The 21,221-nt window shown below is 41.6% G+C and overlaps 1 protein-coding gene across 1 annotated transcript in view; it reads left to right on the forward strand.

Moving 5' to 3' along the window:
• The first annotated feature begins 7,584 nt into the window (after positions 1-7,584).
• LOC108895520 (seizure 6-like protein) overlaps positions 7,585-21,221 on the forward strand; it is a 46,618-nt gene continuing 32,981 nt past the window's right edge. The window contains 1 exon segment of the mRNA XM_018694380.2: positions 7,585-8,121. Within this exon segment, the coding sequence (XP_018549896.1) occupies positions 8,019-8,121 (103 nt within the window). The 5' untranslated portion in view covers positions 7,585-8,018.

A 21,221-nucleotide genomic window follows, 5' to 3' on the forward strand; every position in this document is an offset into this window, starting at 1 on the left:
CCTTATTTTAGACTCAGATAATCCCCTTTTAAACAGCTATTATATTAAATGTTTTCCCTCCAAATGCCGGGGAGGAATTTTAGATTATCCCCACTTTAACTTGTGCTCTGAACTCAACTAGTAGCTGTTTAAATGTGTCGTAACAAACTTGTGACCCACTTCAACACCTAAGTGAGATGAAGTATGTCATACATTAGTGTTCAGTGATTGGCTTGATGCTTTAGCTTTGACCTAATTATCTGAAGTGGCTCCTCTGAATTGCAGATCCCTTGAGAATCTAATTTGAATGCTGCCTGACTTTTACACGACGAGTCTGGAGTGTTTTGCAGAGATTTATGTTGATCCAAAGCAAACATTAGAATTTGATTTAAGCTCAGATAAAGTCACTGTTTGGATTAAAGTATTGCATATGTGACATTAACAACCAGTGTCAGATTTTGTGTAATGTATTTCAGGAGGCTCTGATGTAGTTTCCCTGCAGGAACATTTATTTTTGTCCAGTTTCTCAGCTTCTCATCTCTCAGCTCAGGTGGAACAGAAGAAATAATTATCCTCTGTATCCTCTTTTCACCTTAAAAAAAAAAAAAAAAATCTCTGTTTCATTATTTTACTGTATTACTGGCCACACTCTTCTTAGTTATTGGTAAGAGGTTCATGCTGCCTCAAGCTAATTTTTCGTAGGTGGAGTTGAAGCCAAATGAGCCAGAGGGACATTTTAAAAGTCAGAATTGTAGTTAGGAGTTATCTCAAGTTATTATGTTATAAATAACAAACCTAAAGGCTTCATTCACCTCCTAAAGGTGTACTCCACAAATTTGAGCACTCACAAGAAACACATTAAACATCAAATGAATAAAATCAAACTAGTAGAATTTTAGAGATCCTGACTTTTAGTCCTTATGGCTTCTAAAGAAAATAGGCAATTAAAGAAAGAAATAAAATCTTTATTCCAAGAAGAAGTTACAGTTCAACAGTCCTCTTGAACAAAGCCTCTAAAGTAAAACAAAAAGAGGCTCTGAGTCAAACTGAACTAATTAACAAACCAAAGCTACGCCTGCTCGACCGAAACACAACGAATTGATTAAATTCTGCATGATCAACAAAATTCTTTGCGATCAATAATCAATCACTGATTGATTATGCCAGTATGTGAGGGTCTGTGCGAGTATAACTGAGACTTTAGACTCTTCCTACTTGGTAAATGTACAACACCATTATGTGTTACAGTTTTTCTGTCCATCTTTTGTATAAAATCACAGATTAGTTAAAGAAAAACTGAACTAAAAATAAGAAAAGACAGATGACACACTCATCCTGAAGCTGTAATTTAACATGTAAATCATGTCTTTGGAACTGTATTTTTAGGCGCCAGTTTTTCTTGGATCGTTTGTACATTTCTTTGTGTTTATCTTAACCAAATTAACCCTATTTGTACCCTTTTCTCTAAGGCTGAGCCTGCGGGGGAAACCCATTTCTTCACCACCCAAAGCTTGTGACTACAGATGAAGGTTTGAACGTCGATTGACTGGTGAGTTTGAAAGTCAGCCCTCTCCAACACCCCAGAAAAATAAATAAAACTTTATTTTTTTGTCGTGGCCACCAATCAGAACAAACCCTGAGGATACATGTGCTGAATTCTGAGCAGAAATAAAACTGGAGTGCAGCTCTACTGGCAAAGAAAGAGAGAATTAACATACGGGTCATGCATTGTCTTTATTGTAAGGCTGCGTGTGCACATGCATAATCTGTATTCCCTGCTTGATCTTCCTGTAGATATGAAACCCAGAAGCCAGTTCTCGTTAGGAGCTGGAGAACAGCTGCACATTAGGTATGCCACATCAGTAGGAGACCTTCCTGTGTGATTACATCTCTGCTGCCACATATTCTCCCTGCTGCATCCACACTGAGCAGAAATTATGTACATCGAGCCTGATTGTCCTCGCTTGTAATTGCAGTATGATTTACAGTAATGGCTCTGTGTCACAGAGCTGCCGTTTCACTCGCGTTCTGAGATCGACTCCCGCGATCGAACAGACTGTCGGTGGCTTCAGATAAATCCTGTTTATGCTCCCTGAGTCTCCTGTTAATGAAATTGATGAGGGAAGGCAAATAAAATTAAAACTGAGCGGTTAATAATTGATACTGTCTTCTATATGCCGCTCCATAGATCAGCGAGCTGTTTGTTTGTGTGAGGCAAACAAATGTTGGCTATAGCTCTCCTGTCGTGTGTTATCTGACTGCTGCAGGCCACTGCAGCCCAACATGGCTTGTTAGGGAATCTTAACAATAGAGGAACTATAGAGGATCTCCACTTTAGCAAATCGTCACCACCTCAGGGCATCTTACACTGAGAGAGCTGTGGAGGAGGCTTGTATATATGAGGGGAAATAAATGCATTGTGTTCTTGTCCTGGAGCTAATATAGGAGGGTCTGTTGGTTAATTTTATGTCCCAGACAGGCCAGGGATGGAAGTGGAGCTCAGTGTGTAAATTGTCCTGCTCACTGACCTAAAATATTGTCCCCAGCAACTTTTGTGGACATGGCATTGTGTTGAACACACTATAAGTGGTAAATGTGCACAATAGGAGGAGTGGGTGTGTGTGTGTTGTTGTTTATCTATTATTGCCTGTTTTTTTTCTGTTTTCCTGCTTGTCAGCGATTATTCTGGTTAAACTCAGTTTCATGGAGCTTCAGCAGCAGAAACTTTTCCTCAGAAATTCTACTGTAAGTTCTGTCATATACAGCACAGCACTAATTTACCTCTGCAATAATCTGTATTCTGTTCACTGGCAGTGTTTTATGAAGTGAGGGTGAATACCACAGTTCTCTTTTGCTAAGTTCTTATGAATTCTCCTTTGTGTCTTTCCTGAACCTCATAATGAGATTTTTTGGACTATCCTTGGCCAAAATATGCAGTGGAAAATGTCTGTTGTGTGTCGTATAGAATATATTGACTATTAACTATATTGGGGACTATTTTCAGGGGTGGAGTTAATTCTGTTGAGCTGTTTTCTGTACAGTTTTCGTGTACAGAAAACAAAGTCTGTCACTCTCTGTAACAAACACTGACCGTCACAATGATCCTGAAGCTGAGATTTAAGGTTGCTTTAACAAAGACCAGAGCCTTTCTCTAAACTTCACCCAGGTAGTGATGCATTCATTAACTATATGTCCTTGTTATGCTGATAAAAGATTTAATCCAAGGACATTATTTTCTGTTGCAAATTACTAAACACAATTTCTAGGAGACAGGGTTGCTTGCAGACATTTTTTCCTCCTCTTTTTACCTGAGGTTTGTTTCCTTTTTGCTGATCTCTGCCTGCAAATCTTCATTTATCCACCGTTTTATTCACGGCTGCACCACTCTAATGACTCTAATTCCCCTTAATGTTTTTTTTTTGCTTGTTTGAGCTCTTAAAAAGCATTTTTTCCTCCTGCCTGGCTCTCGGTTGAATGTGACCTCTGCACCTCAGTGCTGAAGGAGAGTCGTAGAAATATGGAGGAGGCTGTCGCTGAGCCAGGCCCTCTGTGGAGGCTTACCCCCCCCCAAATCACATGTATCTGAAGAAAACACACAACAGCAGCGTGAGAACCAGAAGCGATGGCAGGAAAGTAGAGAGATAAAAGAGATGAGATTGGGGGTAAGATGGAAGAGGGAGAGGAGGGGGGAGGGATTAGACAGAGGGAGAATGAGATGGGATGAGGACGGATGACACAGTGAGCGAGGTAGGGGGTGGAGGAGGGTGGAGGAGGAGGTGGCTGATCTTTCACAGAAATAATGATATCTCTTCTCCTTCAGAGGCCGTTGTCTAATCATTTTATTCTTTGGTTATCAGAGATGGAGGAGACGGTGCTCTGCCATGTTGGCAGCCAGCCACTCGGCTAACACACAGTGCTGCCTGTCTCTGCACAGAAAGGCAAAAAATCAAGGAGTTTATTCATGTGGACAATGATCCCGTTTAGAGACTGGGGATGATAAATATGGCAGGACATTAGCAGAGGAATAACACGACACAGATGATGTTCTGTCATCTCCGTGAGGAGGGGAAGCTGTGGTTTTATATTGTCATCGTTTCTTTGAACTGCGATAACTTTGAACTCACTGAGGTAAAAGCTGAGATCTGGGAACATGGCAGCAGTACAAGAAAGTTTGACTGGGCAAGAGGCTCAAACAGTCAGATGAGCCGACATATTGACAGGAATGGCAGCCAAAACCGAGAAAATAAGACCTGGAATTATCTTTTCCCTTTGTTTTCTACAGAACCAGACGTTTCTGCAAAACTCTGGCTAACGTTCAAGAAGATTTTTTTACATTTAGTGTTGTTTTTAAAAGGCTTCACTTTTGTGATGTCTGTGCTTGACAACAATAGGATAACTCCAGTATTTTTTAACCTTATTTTCTCATGTGTTTGGGAGAAAGTGATTGACAGGGACAAACAGGAGAATCTGACAAGATCATCTTAAGAACCAACAGATAATCTGGCCTTTGCTGAAAATCTTGTAATTATCTTGTAGTGTGTACCCCGCTTAAGATTGTGGTGTGATATGCAAGAAGTAGCAGAGATTCCCCCAAACTGACTCAGGTGACATCACCTGTAGACATGTACCAGACACATCCTCCTCTGGAGACACTGAGTGATTAATTGATGGGATGTATTCAGCAGTGGTTAAATTTTAGTTGTGTATGAGTCTGGTAATTACAGCCTTTCTTTGCTTCCAGAGAGGTGACACAGTGTTTACTGCCACTGAGTCGTGTCCTGTTCTTTGAATTTCCTTCATGTCCCGTGTCTCCGCTCTGTTTTTTCCACCGTCAGCCCATCTGGATGTGTCAGCGGCTGAAAGTTACAAGTGAAAAATCATGCAGAAAGGGGCGAGACAGCTGTTGTAGCACAGAGTCTAATGAGGTGTGTGTGTTACTTCCTTCCTACTGGAAGCCAACGCTGAGTCTTCACACAGTCAAACAGACAGACAGACAGACAGACAGACTGACTCTGGTTCCCTGTGTCTGTCTGTCTGTCTGTCTGTCTGAAGAGCTCGTTTTTAAAGCGATATCACTGAATCATTGATAACCTTTTGTCATGCATTATAAACAAGCTGACAGAGAGGGGAGAGAGACTGGAGGTAGAGTTTGGCCAGTACAGGTTTGAAGTGCTGCTGCTAAAGTGGGGCCCAGCTATACAGACAGGTGTGTGGTAAAGCTGCATTAATCAGTATTTTCATATTTACCAAAGGTGAAATGACTCCTCATATGACAAAGGGAGGAACCTTCAGCTCTGTTGAAGGTTTTTACAATAGTTCAGCTCATTGTTTTGGTTCAGTCTCTGCGCTCTCATCGTTTTGTTGTTGTTTTTGGCGGGAAATAACAAACAGAAAACAAAAGAATCAGACGTTTTTGAAATATGTTTATATTCAAGTGACAAAGCCCTTGAGCAGCTGTAGTAATTATGACGAGAGCTAATCAGGAAGTCATGTGATGTTGTTGTGTGTTTGTCAACAAGACTTTTAACCAGTGTTGGTGCTAGCGTGCTACAAAGTAACACGTTACAGTACTACGATTACTTTTTTGGTTGAAATTAGTAATGTAACACGCTAAGTTTGCAATTCAAGTAATCATGAATTAGTTATGTTTTCAGATAAGCAATTTGTTACTGTTACAAGAAAACCAATTCCAAAAAGCATTTGCACAGTTTCTCTCCGACCATTAGCGTTCTAGTGGAGGTTATCCCATCCTGTCAGTGTGCAGGTGTAGCTTAGCTAGCGCCATGATCTTTTCCCTATATTTTACCAAGGTGTTTTTGTACTTAAAACAAACATTTACTGTAGCATTGGCACATCATAGAACAGATTTATTTTCTGATAGTGGTGTCAGATCAGAAAACACGTCTTTTTGTTGATTACTTTGGGGGACTTGAGAGATTCATAGGCTAGCTGTGTCTGCCTGTTTTCCTGTCTTTGTGTTAGATGGAGCACCCCCTGGTGGCCTTATTGGAACCAACATTACCTGAAAGACCTAAGAATACATAAGGCAGCCACACAGCTGTGGGATAAGAGATGAAATGCTGAGCAGTAAACTTAACATGGTTATCCTCTTTATCATTAGAAAAAAAAGAAACATGCAGCTGCACTTTGTGCTAAGGATGCTAGCTGGCTCCTGGCAGTAGCTTCATATTTATTGTACAGACATCAAAGTGATATCGATTTTCTCATCTAACTTCTCATCTTCTAATTGATCACTGTAATGCACTTTTCACTGCTCTCCCCAAAAAACAAAAATACCAAGAGGAGAGAGAGCCCATTAGTCCAGTTTAAATGCTCTGCACTGACTCCCTGTAATATTCCTTCTTCCTTATATACAAAGTCCTTATTGAGCTAGGATTGCTAACACCCTTGTTAGCGTTTTGCCTTCAAGAACCCTATGATCGTCTGCTGCTGGTTCAGAGGTGGATCAGTTACACCCTAAAGCTATGGCTCACACTGCCTATCAAATAAATATGGACCACATGGAAAGAAGCCAGAATATTCAGGAAATAAGGGCTGCCATCTTTGTGCTAGTGACGTCATTTGGAGCCACAGTCCTTGCAGAAGACAGGGGGTGGGGCTATGGTATCAAATTCCCGCCTCTACACTCGCCTAACCAATCACGAGTAATTCACAGCTGTCAATCATGACTTCACACACTGTTTTTGTGGCATCAAATAACTAGTTAAAACCAAACTTATCGGTAAAATGAACATGTTAACGTGAAAAGAACTACCCGAGGGAAAGAAAGAAAACATTTTTAGGTGTTTTTTTTAACGTGTAGTTTTAGTGTTTTATTTTTTTTCGAGGCCGTTAACATAGAGGTAGCGGGGTTTATGACCTGTACTGCCGATGCCGATGTTTTTGGCTTCGTTTTTTTTTTTGGGTCCGCCATTTTTAAAATACTGTCTGCGCTACCTAAGCCATTTTTAAAAAGAAAACTAATATTTTTGTTATAAAATCTTATTTTAGTTTATCATTCAATGGGTTTATTTTCCATCTTACATTAATTACGACATTTATCTCCGTTTTTATGTTTATTTTCAGGTGAAGAACTAAGTACATGTCATTTCTTTACATTTCTTTACACTACAAATTACTTCTGCTGCTTCTAGTACCATGACATTAATATGATAATGAAGTTATTTAATATTCAATCAATAAAGCTGCATCAAAACAGAGCAATCAGATATTTAAATACGGAGCAGTATATACCGATCAGCATTTATCAGTCCTCCTGCAGTGTGTTCAGTCCTCACAGTTTACTGTAAAGCTTCGGATTGCAGTAGATTGCTACAGTGAAATACAGCTACTTATACAGATTACCAGCTCGGGATGAGATGGCTCGTAAGTCAACCCTCCACCACCCCCTTCCTCTTCCTCCACCCCTCCAAACACATCATCCATCCCCTCGTCCGTCCAGTAAATCTGCACTACATGGGACAATGTTATTTTGCCTCTCTCCCTCTCTCGCTCCATCTTATGTAAGTGTGTCCTGATCTTACTGCAGCCCACAACAGTCACCCTGACACATATACACACACACTCTCTCTCTAGCAAAAGTTTCATTATCATTAAGGTCAGGTTGTGTGTGGAGGGGGTGGGCGGGTGAGGGGGCACGCAGAGAGAGAGAGAGAGAGAGAGAGAGAGAGAGAGAGGGAGGGAGAGGGAGGGAGGTAGTGGGTGAGAGAGAGAGACTATGTGTGACTGAGTGTGTGTGTGAGAGAGAGAGAGAGAGAGAGAGAGGGAGGACAGAAGAGTCCGCGGAGGAGAAAAGGAGGACAGATCGGAGGCAGAAAGCAGGAGGCGCTCCTTGCAGTCAGGAGGATGCTGCTCTCACACGCGGACCGTCTCTGATCCCGATCCGGCGACGTTACCGGCTTTACCTGGCTACCGACTGACCGCAGATCAGCCTGCTCACACACCCGGGATCCCACCTTTATAAATATACACAGACGCATCTATTTCCACCCGTCTCCTCTGGACCGGCTTCTGTCGCCATGCCACCGGCCGCCTGCTCGGTCGGGTACCGACTCCGCAACACCTTGCCCGCGGTGCTGTGGATCGGGCTGCTGCTGCTGTGGAGCAGCGTCTCGGCAGGAGGTAACAATCTCATTCATCAAACTAGTCTCATATAACCTTGCATGCTTTTTTTTTTGTTTTGTTTTTTACTGTGAAATCCCTCTCGTCCTCTGTCTCTTGGCGTCAGTCCAAGCAGGATGACAGCAGCTTGAGTTCAGTTTTTATGCGCTGCGAAAACAACTCGTCTTTCTGGGCATCCCTGTCTTGTTTTGGAGACATCTCCTCCCGTGACTCGTAGGAGGAGAAAGAGAGAGAGAGAGAGTCTGAAGCAGCCTTTGAAGTCTTGAAATAAACGCTGTTGCGGGCTATTTACTGTGCGAGCAGCTCCGAGCAGTTTGGCACCAACGGTCCGTGGCTGCACACGCATCCGCGGAGAGCCCATGTGGACCGGAGCCCACTCGTGTGCGTGGGAGCCTCGATCAGGCAGGAGTGAATGCAGCGAGAGAGAGAGAGAGAGAGAGAGAGAGAGAGAGAGAGAGAGGAGAGGAGAGAGAGAGAGAGAGAGGAGAGAGAGAGAGAGAGAGAGAGAGAGAGATATCACCTGTCAACGAGCTCTGCAGTTAGACGGTTTGACACGCGCAGAGTGGGAGACCGGGGGATTCCTCCGGTTTGGAGCATCAGCGGTGAAATTACAGATCAGGCTGACAGAGAGTGGAGAGGAAAAGTTGATGTTTGAAGCAGTCAGTCAGTCAGTGTGTGTGTGTGTGTGGGGAGATGATGCGGATGTTGATGGTGGAGGAGTGTGTCATCATTTCAAAAAAAAAAAAAAAAAAAAAACATTGATTGGTTTTGCTTGTTCATCCCACTTCCTGAGTCTTTAATGGTTTGTGTGGAGCTTTGACTGAGTTACCTGCTCCTGGATGTGACTGGTTGTTTTCTTTATGGATCAATGAGCTCTGGGTTGATCTGTGAATGTTTAAAATACTTCAGAATGGTGAAAAACATAATCAGTAGCTCAGTTTACAGCCACAAGAGACAAAGCAAAGCATCAAATCTGCACATTTAACAATCCTCCAACCAGCAAATAATGTGTATTTTTTATTTCTTTATATTTAATTTAAATCAATTTTATGTCAATAGTTAAATAAATGAATCATTCCAGCTCCAGCTGGCTGTGGATATCAGTGTTGCTGGGTTTGTTCCAGCTGTCTTCGCCTTCATAAAACAGCCAATATTCTGCTGCTGCTGCTGCTGCTTTTTATACCTTTATTAGACAGAGATAGAGGAGAGGTGATGGCCCTCAGCTCAGACTGTTTTCTGATCTGTCGCTGCTGTGATTTAAGTTTAAACCACTGGGTTTTCAAATCAGTGTGTTTACATTTAGTGTTGTCCTCCTGTTTTTGTCAATGGAGTCTGGTGGTGATATATAGTGATGTTTCTGGTTGAACAAAAAGGATCTAGTAGACGTACTTTGACGTGGACAGTTGTACATCAGATCACACTGCAGCAGCTTTGTCCCTATCAATCATTTACACCCAAACAGATGTGAAAATAAGGTCCAGGTTCAGAAATACCAGAGTTATCCTCCAGTCAATCGATGGGAAACTGCTGCTGTTTGTTTTATGTGTTAAAATGAGGAAGGTTCAGTCTCCTCGTCACTCCACAGAGATCTGATGTTTTCCTCTCTGCACAGGAAGTGACGAGTGACGTTTCACAGTCACATGATTCACGTACGTCAGTGTTTCTTTCGTTTCTTTCACCGTGTCACATTTTGTTTCTGCCGATACACCAACTTTTCCACCAACATTTCATGTTTCCATTCTGATTTTCTTATGCACAGATTGAGCTTCTGCTGCATGACCACTGCTGATGCTGTGTTTGGTTAAACAGCTCAGCTGTGTAGTTGTTTAACGTCGCAAATGTCAACCATGAGCTGAGAAAAACTTTCTGACGACACATTTTCCAGCCAATCAAATGTGTTTTTAAATATTCTATCTTAAGAAGAGAATTCATTGTCTTTTCTGTATCTTGTTTTGTATTTACTAATATTTATTGCTTCTTTATTGACTACTTTTCTATTTGCTGCTGCAACAATGTATGTCCCCGCTGTGTGACTAGTAAAGGCTTATCTTATTTTATCATAAATCACCATTTATTGCTTCAGATTATCAGAAAAATTAGGTGATTTGGAGATACACAAACCTACAGTACAGTACATAAAGTACCTCATAATTGTACTCAAGTACAGTACTTGAGTAAATTTACTTGATTACATGTTACATGCCACCACTGCTCAAGAAAATGTTCTGTAAATGAATCAAAGAGAAATAATCACAGTAAAAACAACCTGATTGATCTCTTACTGACCAGATTTCATCTTCACTTTTGGTTTTATTTTGAAAATCCTGTGGTGACAGTTGGTCTCGGGGAGCTGCTGAATGTCCCTGTGACCGTTAATGAGGACTTCCCCCACTGAGTTCTGTTTCATTAATTTACCCATCAGACACGTAAACACACCTTAACATGAATCCATCAGTCGGCTCCCAGCAGGCTTCAGTCTTCTCGTTAATCCTTGTCACTCCTGTCTTTCCCCGGCTGCTGTACGTGCACTAATGTTCGATCACACACACACACACACACACACAGACCTACTGTAGACACACACACACACTCGGGTATCATGCGCTGCATCGCTGGTTTCATCTCACCGTCGGTGTCTGTGGTTAATGAGATCACCCAGCGGAGATGTAATGTCACAGAGCAGGTGTGTGTTTATGTGTTGCCGTGTGTGTCTGTGTGTGTGTTTTAATGCAGCGAATTGTGCCTGTGTATGGAGATAGGCTGGATCACTGCATGGTCTAATTTCTCGGGGTGAGAGAGATAATCTGCTAGAAAGACAGCTTGACAGCCGAGTAGAGATTCGACAGCTCCAGCTGGGAAGCAAAGCCAACTGCAGTTTGCATCCAGAGAGCAACATGGAGAGCTCTTTTATCGACCCACACTGCCATTGTTTTGTTGTACAAATATCAATGAGGCATGTCCGCTTGATTTAAAAAAATATAGATCCTCTCCTCTTCTCTCCTCTCTTGTAATTTGCCTTTCCCCTCTCATCATATCACCTCTTCTCCAGCTTCCTTCCTATCTCTTCTTTTGCCTCCCCTCCTCCTATTACCCGTGAGTGAGAGGGAGAGAAAAATGGGGAGACAGAGGAGATTGTTTCTTCTGGTTGAATAACCCCGGCCTTATTATACAACTAGATCCTCAGGCTTCAAACTTTTTTGAGAATATTGTGTCAGGGAAGCATCAGAAAGAGACACCGAATGGGAGGAAGTGAGGCCGAGGCAAAAAAAGGAACATGAATGGGAAGTTTGAGAAGGAAAATCAGCAGCGAATATGAAATAATACTGGGTGTAATGCAAAGTTACTATCAGTTTCGAGTACGACCCAGAAATACAGTGGATGTTTTCTGTATTTTATTGTTTTTGTCCAGTTATTTATACTCCTCCTAAGTTACGCTGCTTAACTCAAATATAAGACTACCCCTCTTTTTATAACACTATGGAAAATACAAAAGTTTCTCAAGATATCATTACCCACCTTCAAGTGTTTTCTCTAATAAAAGTAAAATATAGAATAATGTCATTTAAAAAGGTAAAACATGACCGTGCATAATATTTGCGTTCTGTGTGAAAGTACTCCTAACAAAAACAACAGTTTGAAGAAATAAATCGACGTGCAAATTAATTGCATGAATAGCTGCTCTTCGTCATTCTAAGGCTAGGCTAATGTTAGCAGTCACTTCCTCATCCTGATCACCTCCAGTATTCAGCCATCTGACAAAACTTTTTTAGTTTTTACTTTCCCTCCTTGAAGTCATCCCTAAATATCACAAAGGAAGTGTCTGTGTCACTGAATGTTTGGCTAGCTAGCTAAGGTTGCAAGGTAATGTTAGCTTGGGGTCAACATGCTGAGCCCAGCAACATTAAGGCTCACATGCAACTTCCACAAAAAAATATTGTCTTATATTCATACCAATATGATAATATTTTAGCCACGTACCTATTGTAAATCCCCACATTAAAAAAGTCTCAACTGGGTCTAAATAAAAGCTGTTTAATCATTAACCTCCGGCGGCCATCTTGGTTGCACTTCATCAGAGAGGAGATTATATTCAACAAAATGTAATTTATCTTTGGCAGTATTTGAATTTGAATAGAAATTAAACCTGTGGAGCATCAGTCAGGCTTTATTCTGCAGCTGCACAACAACAAGTTATTGAGAATAAATCTCTGAATACTGAACTTTAACCTAATATCTCCTCTGTGTTTTCAGCCCGGAGCCTGTTTGTTTACATTTTGGAGAATTTGCTTCACAGACAGAAATGCTAAAGAAGAGGTGTCTTTTTATTACAAAGAGTTGTGAGAGGGTTTATGTTCTTGAATCTAGGCTTTTCAGAGGATTGTGTCAGGTGTGTGAAGCCAAAATCAACAGCCCCATTTTGCAGACAAATTGCCTGCACTCAGCACCTACGTACAATTTATCCATGAATGACATTCGATTATAACAAAGACACAGCAGGTAAAGGCAAAGAAAAGAGGTGCTTATAAGACAAAAGCAGGCAGGGATCAGCAGAGGCAGGAAAAAGTTGGAGGTGACCCCGTTTTAATCAGCAGCACTTTTGGCCCAGCAGCAACATCAGCGGCAGCAAAGCACAGGTGGGCTTAGAGGGGTTTAACCTTTCATTTCTGGGAGAGCTCCCCAGAATATGAGCCCCTGATTAACATGATTACACAGATCAGTGTGTTCTTAATGAAGAGCTAAAGCTGTGTTTCCTGATAAAGGACGTCGCTGCAGTCCAGGCTTAAAAGACCGAAGCAGCAGTTTAGCATCTTTTAGCCTATTTAACTACATATAGTCTTTATGTTGCGTTAGTGCAGAGCACTTTTGGAAGCATAACAGAAGTCAAATTGATTTCCTGCCTTCCAGGCGGTTGCTGGTTGCAGGTTATGCTGCTACGGCCTGAAACTCAACCTGCAGAGATAGAGAATCCATTACAGCGTGAACACAGAGTCTGCTTATCTTCGAATTGTATTTGCAGTCGTGAGCATTTTCCTCAAGGTAACGTGAATTTAGCTGCATCTCAGAATACATTTTACATGCTTCTAATTTGCTTTGCAAGATACTTTTTGGAGGGGAGATAATTTCTCCCTGGATTACATCCACTCAGTGACGTCCTGAAGTCACACAGGAAGTGTAAAATCATCCATGCTGCAAATCAGCTGCGATACGACCATCAGTTTTTGTTTGTTGTTATTTTCTTCTTAAGTGGTTTATGTTTTCTGGTAGAGGACCTAAACATCAGATTTCCTAGAGTCATTAAATGCACCAAGCAAAGGAAACGATCCCTGCTCACAGCTACAGTATATTACCACAAGATTCACTTCTCTGCAAGTGTATTTCTGTTCTGTAAATGGAGGCAGCTGCTACCTGGAGAGGTAGAAAATCAATTTAAAAACTTAGCGTGTGCTTTGGAAAATTGGCAGCATTAATATGAATCATGTGCAGTTTGTAGGTAAGTTTAGAACAGAGCTTTTTAAAGATTTAAAAGACAAATGCACTGTAAAAGTCACATTTCTTCCAGCAGCAGTTTTTCTTGTAGAGCTGTTGTGTTGGGGGGTATTCCTCTTTGTATTTAGGAGTGTGTGTGTGTGTGTGTTTGCTGCAGCTGCAAGAGTAGTAGATGAAGCTCAATTAGCCCCTGTGCTCATTAGGACCATAAGTGAGAGCTGCAGCTTCTCTCTCTTTTACGCTGACATATGGTCTGAGCTTCTGCAGCATGAACCAGAGAGACGACAACATCCCAGTGTATTAATCAAAGATGTGTGTGTGTGTGTGTGTGTGTGTGTGTGTGTGTGTGTTGGTGGGGGTGTCACCTGCCTTCGTACCTTCCTCTGTGTGTGGTGTTGACATCAAAAGAGGTCGCCTGAAGCAGTCTTACTGCCAGTAATGTCTCCACCTCAGCGGGTCTGTTTAGACCTTTGCTGACACTGTGCGGCTGTTTAAAGGGGTTTCAGTGTGTGTGTGTGTGTGTGTGTGTGTGTGTGTGTGTGTGTGTGTGTGTCTTTGTAGTTCAGAGTGTGAGTTGCCTCAGTATCCAGGATTATCCTCTCTAGGATGGCTGCAGGATTGCACGGATGCTGCTGACACTTCTGTACAATAGAAGCAATTAACCGAGGCTTAACTTTGTGTATGTCTGTTTTAAGCCATGGACGTGTGTGTGTGTGTGTGTGTGTGTGTGTGTGTTGCGTGTGTGTGTGTAGATGAAACTAAACCAATCAGGGTTTTTTTTGTCTGTTATCCTTCTCCTTTCCTGGTCCCTCATTTATCAAAACGTGCACAGAACAAGTTTTAAATGTGCGCCTGAAGCAAACACATTACCCCAAATAAATAAGCTAAACATGATCTGTCCCTGAGGGAAGGTGGAGAAATTTAAGGAAACTTCACCCACATGTTTTTGAGGCCAATATAATCAGATATAGTCAGATATATCAGCTTACACCTCCACCTAACCTCGACCTTTGACCTTTAGCCACCAAATTCTGTACCAAGTTTGAAGAAACTTCCTCAAGGTGTTCCTGAGATGTCACGTCTCCTCCACCCTCATCGTCTCTGCATAGCACACCTGAATCTCTTGCCGATTGAGTTGCATTGTGGGTAATGTAGGCAGCAGGTTTTGATCAGGAAGGAGGAATGTGTGGATTAAAAAAATATGATATCTCTGCTTCTGTTGCATCAGTTTTGATCCTTCATTTCCAGCCCTCGAGCAGATAAAACATGAACATGCAATGAGAATACAACCCTGATAGAATGAATTAAGGCCGGAGAATAATGATGGTGATGGATTACTCATCACGAGCAAATTTCAAGTCTCTGCAGGTTGATTTTTTTATTCTCTACGGAAATTAATGGAAAGCTGCGATCGCCTGGAGGGCAGGAAATCAATCAAAAAAATAAAGCAAAATAAAAACCAACAGTAAAGTCATTTAAAACTTCAGCATTTCTTTCAAGAGCTGACTCACTGAGTTCAGTGAGAAAAATATCTCCAGAACACTGGAGCAGAAGCAGGAACAGCAGAGTCTGAATCATATCGAGGTTTTAAAAAAAAAAAGATTTTTCAGTTTCAGTGGATCTGTAACAGAAGCTGAACCTGACATAAACAACTGTCCTCCACTCCATAGCGTGACTGGCAGCCATCATTCTGCAGGAAGCTCAGGTCTGGATGAAGGCTTTGCATCTCTGCAGGCTTTAAATTCATCCTACACCTCCCGCCCCCCCAACCCTTCAAAACTGTTGGACCATAAATCTCTGAACAGCTCAGAGGGGCTTTGCTGGTGCGAGAACTCTGCAACACCCCATGACAGGAATCAATCAATCAATCCCCGGACCAGGCAGCAGAGCGGAGCGGAGCGGCGCTGATACATTGAACCTCACGGCCCAGACTGGAGCCAATCACGGCAGGAAAAAAAAAACACCCAGACATCCTTTCAATCCCACAATGCTCTGCTCCTCTCTGCAGGCGAGTCGAGGTACAAGGGAGACAAACACGCCGACTCGACGGCGTGACAGGCGTAGCTATCAGCGTCGCTCTAAGCTGCGTGCGGCGCGGATTATCGCGCACCCAGACGCGGGTTTGTCGAATGCGTCAACAGACCTACTTCAGTGGGATTCCCATATCAAAGGCAGATAGATGAGGGTGCAGAGCGGCAGCTTAGCGTAAGCTTTGAGGCAAATGGGAGCTGAAATATTAACCTTTTAAAAAGGGGGGCTTGGCTGCAGACGCTCTTGATTGTGCCAATCTGCTCCGAGTGAGTTTGACAAGACAAAGTGTCAGGGCGAGTTTGTGAGTAGCGTAACTCAGCCAGAGTGAAAATCTAAATTGTCACTCTAATCCCAGACAACCGTGTCAAATCTGTCTTTGGATCACAATTCATCATGGAGCCGAAATGAGCAGCGTTTTCAGTGTCCCTTCAAAGTGCGACTGTGGAATGAGGCGTTAGATACAGATCTGACCTGATGAAGGGAAATATTTCTCTTTTTCTGCAAGACTTTGATGGAGATGATTTGGCTCATCAAGGAGTTTCTGAACTAGTCAGATACTGACATCAATTGTGCATAATAACCTTGATGTGATCATATATAATAACTGTGTAGTTAAGATAAACTGGAGCTGAAATGCACCAAGAAATGTTCTGCTCAGTTTGCCTTTTTAACAAGAACAGAAACAGGAATCTAAAGGAACCTCTGTCAAGATCGTTTATTTTGTCTGTGCACCGGCGACAGCCCTGAGGCTTTATGTTTTCAGGTTGTCTGTCCCCATTCTTGTGAATGAAATATCTCGGGAACACCCTGAGGGAATTCTTCTGTTTCTTGGCACAAACATTCACTCAGACTTGAGGATGAACTGAGTAGAATTTGGTGGTCAAAGGTCAAAGGTCACAGTGATCTCACAAAGCCACATTTCTAGTCATAATTCAAGAACCAATTTGCTAATTATGACAAATTTTAACACAAAGGATAAAATGATGATGTGGTGACATTTTATAGTTCAAGGTCAGACCTTTATTCACATTGATAAGCTGGAGTAAGGATACGACTGAGTTTTTTGTGTTTATGTTTATAAAAACTACATCATCATGGAGACCAGGTAAATGTCAAAGTGGTGTAACACAATCCCAGGTTAAATATTTCAGTCTGGACCAAGTGTTGAGGACAACGCCCTCGGAACCCCCAGCACAGCTGAATGATAATAATAATATTTTTAAAAACGTGTACCTGGTAGGACGTCTGTGATTTAACACTGCTGCTGCTGAAAAACGTTCACAGATGTTGTAAAAGACAAAATCAATCATGTTGCTGCTCGGCTCCAAATCTGCAGCTGTGTAATATAAAGATCCATATATGTTAGATGTTATCATCATTATTTACAGCCTGTTTCTGTCGTTACCTGGTGGTTGGATCTCTCAAACTGTGATCAATTTTTCACTCAGCCAACACTATCTTTTGATCATTTACTCATAAAGGTCTGGATGGGAACAAAGCTGCTGGGCATTTTTGGAAAAACAGAGCAGATCATTGATCGACATTAAGGTCAGATCTGATTGATCGGAGCCATAAAGTAATTTTTTATTTATTTATTTTTTTTAGTACACCAGTGAAAATAGCTCCTCAGTAGAACATCCTATATAAAGACTATAATGGATAGAAACAGCCTGTGCTCCACAGAAATCTGTGAATCCTCTGCTTTTAGAGCACATATTCTATTCTATACTTTAAAAGCTGCAGTGATGCACTCAGCCTGGTGTTTTTATGGCCGAATCACACTGTAGAAAATAGTTCTTACTTCAAAAGATGAATAGAAAAGAAGAACACATCAGGTTTTATTATCAGTGACTGTGTAGTGCCACTGAAGCTGACACATATCTTTGTTTTTAACACACAATAGTAGAGTTTGTGTTTCTTTATCACAGTTCACTTGTATTTCTTTTCTGCTTCATAATTTATTACTGAGTGTTCTTCATGTTGACATTTGGGTCATGGCCACCCTGAGGTTCATGCTAAAAGCATTCCTCCGTCCTCCGTCCTCTCTCTCTTTCTTCTCCTCCTTGACTCCTCTCACGACTGATGTGGCTGCTGAAGAGATACGTCCACCTTTTCTTTTATTCATGGATTAAAAGCACCGAGCCCACATACCCGGCCCCCGAGACACGCCGCGAACACACACCTTCACGCGAACACACACCTTCACACACACACACACACACACACACACACACACACACACACACACACACACACTCACACACTGACTGACAGTGAGCTATGAGGTCGTGCCACCTTTATAGATCAGGTACGATCCATTAATTAGCACACCTTTTGGGTTCCTCCTCCTCCTCCACCTCTGACGACGACAGGACACCTCTCTTGTCTTTTTATCGCTGTAATTCATCAAAGAGACGTCTCCAATGGACTGTTTGCCCACTTATCTTCTGGAAAACAGCTGCAGGACATCTGCAGCATCATCCTTTTATACACCGATTATTAACATTTACAACTACAGATTTAATGGATTATTGTAGACCCATTTATTAAGGCAACTGGCTTTGGCTGATGGTGTAACATAAACAGAGGAATCCATGTTTTAAACATTTTACTTCCATATCAGAAATAATCTCCATCCATACTAAAGGTCTTTACACATGGGGGGCATTTTTTGCGTGATTAATTCACTTGTCAGTTTATATTTTCAAGCTGTTTTTGTTACGGGGACTAACTAAAACCCCTGAGTTTTCAAACTAAAATGGGGCCAGTGGCGTTTCCAAAAGTTTCAGTTTTAGGGACTCGAGAACCCCAGAGTAGTGTGGATGCCAGGTGTAACCACAGCAACGTTGGTGTGTTTGAAAACTAAAACATATTAGTGTGGATGGAGTGTAAGCAAAGTGTTGTGCTGGAACGAGGTTACTGTAGTTTTCAACAAATGTTACTCAAACAGGAAGAAACTGTTGGACTATGAATCCACATTTGTTGCTGTAGTGAGTATTTGGGGCAGCAGGACAGTGTGTGTGTGTGGGAGTCAAAATAAACTACAGTGTGTGTTCATGGTGATGAAGGATCACATCATCCAGTGCAACGGTGTGGATCACTGATGTGGTTTTAATAGTTTTTGGAAATGATGGAGTTCTGTGGCTCAGAGGAATCAGATGGATCTGGCTTTAGATGCTCACGCAGCACTTGGTGGTAGAGAGATTCATTGGTTGTTCTGTTCTTTTTACAGGATTTACATAAAAATATAGACAATCACCACATTTATCCTTTAAGCCTGCAAAAAAGAACTGTGCTGACAAGATATATTTACTGGAAAATCAAATCCAGTAAGGAAGGAAATGAGGAAGCAGCAGGAGAAGTAGCATATTACAGAGAATTACAGGTCTTTTGTCGCACTTTTGTCTGTCACTACAACTGGTTATGTTAACTGTAATTGCTGAGCACATTATTGTACATATTCTAGTTGTGCACACAGTTCTCCTGGAGTATTACCATGATTTCAATTTTACCTCCAAAGAAAAGTGTTTTATGATCTGTCTCCACCTGTCTGCCCCACTGGACCCAATCTCAGCTCTGACTTTAGTGATATAATGATTTAAACACTGATAGAAATGATAATGAATAAAACTACAAAAATAAATTGTAATAATCTAGAATTCTCCCCTAAGCTAATTATGAAATTCAGCTGACTGAAATCTCTCATATCAAAGTCGTAGCCTAGATAACTGATCAAAGGCAAATCTCTGCAAGCAGCTGTCCAGATTTTCATTTCCTGAAATGAACAGAAACCAGTGGCTGAGCTGAGGGTCAGAACATAATCAGCAAAGATGATAAGATACGATAGAATAGTTTTTATTAGGCTAAAACATGAAGAACCACCAGTATGGTTCTTAAGCTTAGAAAACACAGTCAACTAAATGGGAAGTCACCATTGTCGTTGATGTCTTATGAAGTGAAAACACAACACAACACAACATCTGCTCCCAGATCCACAGATTTAATGGGTTCGTCCATGGTCCCTGTTTATCTCTCCATCAAGTTTGGTGCAAATCAGTTCAGTAGTTTTTACGTAATCCTGCTGAACAATAAACAAACAGACCAACAGACAGATGAGATTTGAGAAGCTGTCGATTCAACATGATCTCATGGACTTGTGTTTGAATGTCATGTCTACTCATCTCAAGCTTTTCCTGTGTCATTGAGTCCTCGGGGTCCTGGCTTATTTTGTTGGTGTACTGGTCCTTCGAATCTCTTACTATTTAAAGAACAGTATAAATGCTAAGGACTCAGTGTAGACCTCTCCAGTCATGTCTGTAAATCTGTGATTGGCCAAGTTGTGATGGTCATGGATCAGCTCTTTGCGCATGGTTCAACAACACAGCTTATGATTGGTTTACATGGTCAATATGGTTGCCATGAATTTTATCCATCAAAACACAGCAAAATAGGACACAAAACACAGATTTATTGGTTTTATTTTTTTCTGGAAATACCAAAAAATAACACAGAGTGCAGGTTTTTAAAGTAGGTCCCTACACAGATCTGTTACAGAAATATTGATGAAAGTATCAGTCCAGCACTTTTGCAGCCATCTTTAACTGGAGCGACCTCAGGGAGTTAACAGCATTTTGATTTGGGTTACCAGGCTGGTCTAATACCTGAAAAACGTAGGTTAACTTTCATTGAAAATGATTCAACTTAATGTCATTGTCAGTGGCAATTTATGTTTGTAATTTGTTTGTGTATCTGAGACTAAACCTCTTATGACACTGTGGTAGATGAATAAAACATGGTCTGAATTTAATTCAAGGCAATCAAGTGATGAAACTGAGCTGAATCAATGTGCTAAAACGTAAAAAACAAAACAGTGAACTGCTCCTTTAACAGGGACATTTTAGCTTACAAAACACAATCAATGAAACGGGAAGTCATCAGTGTCGTGGATGTCTTCTGTAGTGAAAACACAGCAAGACTTCCAGTCTGTGGAGAGATAGAGCTGTCTGTTTCCTCTGGCATCAACTGGCATCACTTTCTTCCATCCCTCCCCCTCGTCCCTCCCCCTCTCAGCTCTCCCCCTGCTCCCTAACTGGAGGCAGGCAGGAGTGTGAGGAGAGTTTCAATGACTTGTGGCTGCGAGTGCACTCACACAGTGATGTTTCTGCTCAGCCGAGCGGCTAACAAACACACACACACACACACATTGGTATTACTGCTGCATACTTGTTAGGAACTTCATTGACTGTATTCACTCCCTAACAATTTCCCCCTTAATCCTAACCTTTACCACCGCTAACTCTGACATTTCCATATAATCCTATCCTAATCTCAGCCCTAAACCCACATCTAACTCTGAAGCAGCCCTGAAAGGAAGTAAAAAAAAATGTTCTGACTCTGGAATATTTTCCTCTTCCTTCCTTTCTTTTTTGAGGACATTTAATCCTCACAAGGATTAGAAGACACACAGAGTCCCAAAGCTGTGGCAGCAAAGAACGTACTACTTTAAATCATTTCTTACTTTTTTCCCCGTGCGTTCGTTCTTTTAATGCCTCATCATTCGCTGCCTGCACGCCTCATCACCT

The sequence above is a fragment of the Lates calcarifer genome, linkage group LG9 (genome assembly GCF_001640805.2).
Source record: "Lates calcarifer isolate ASB-BC8 linkage group LG9, TLL_Latcal_v3, whole genome shotgun sequence".
NCBI lineage: Eukaryota > Metazoa > Chordata > Actinopteri > Centropomidae > Lates > Lates calcarifer.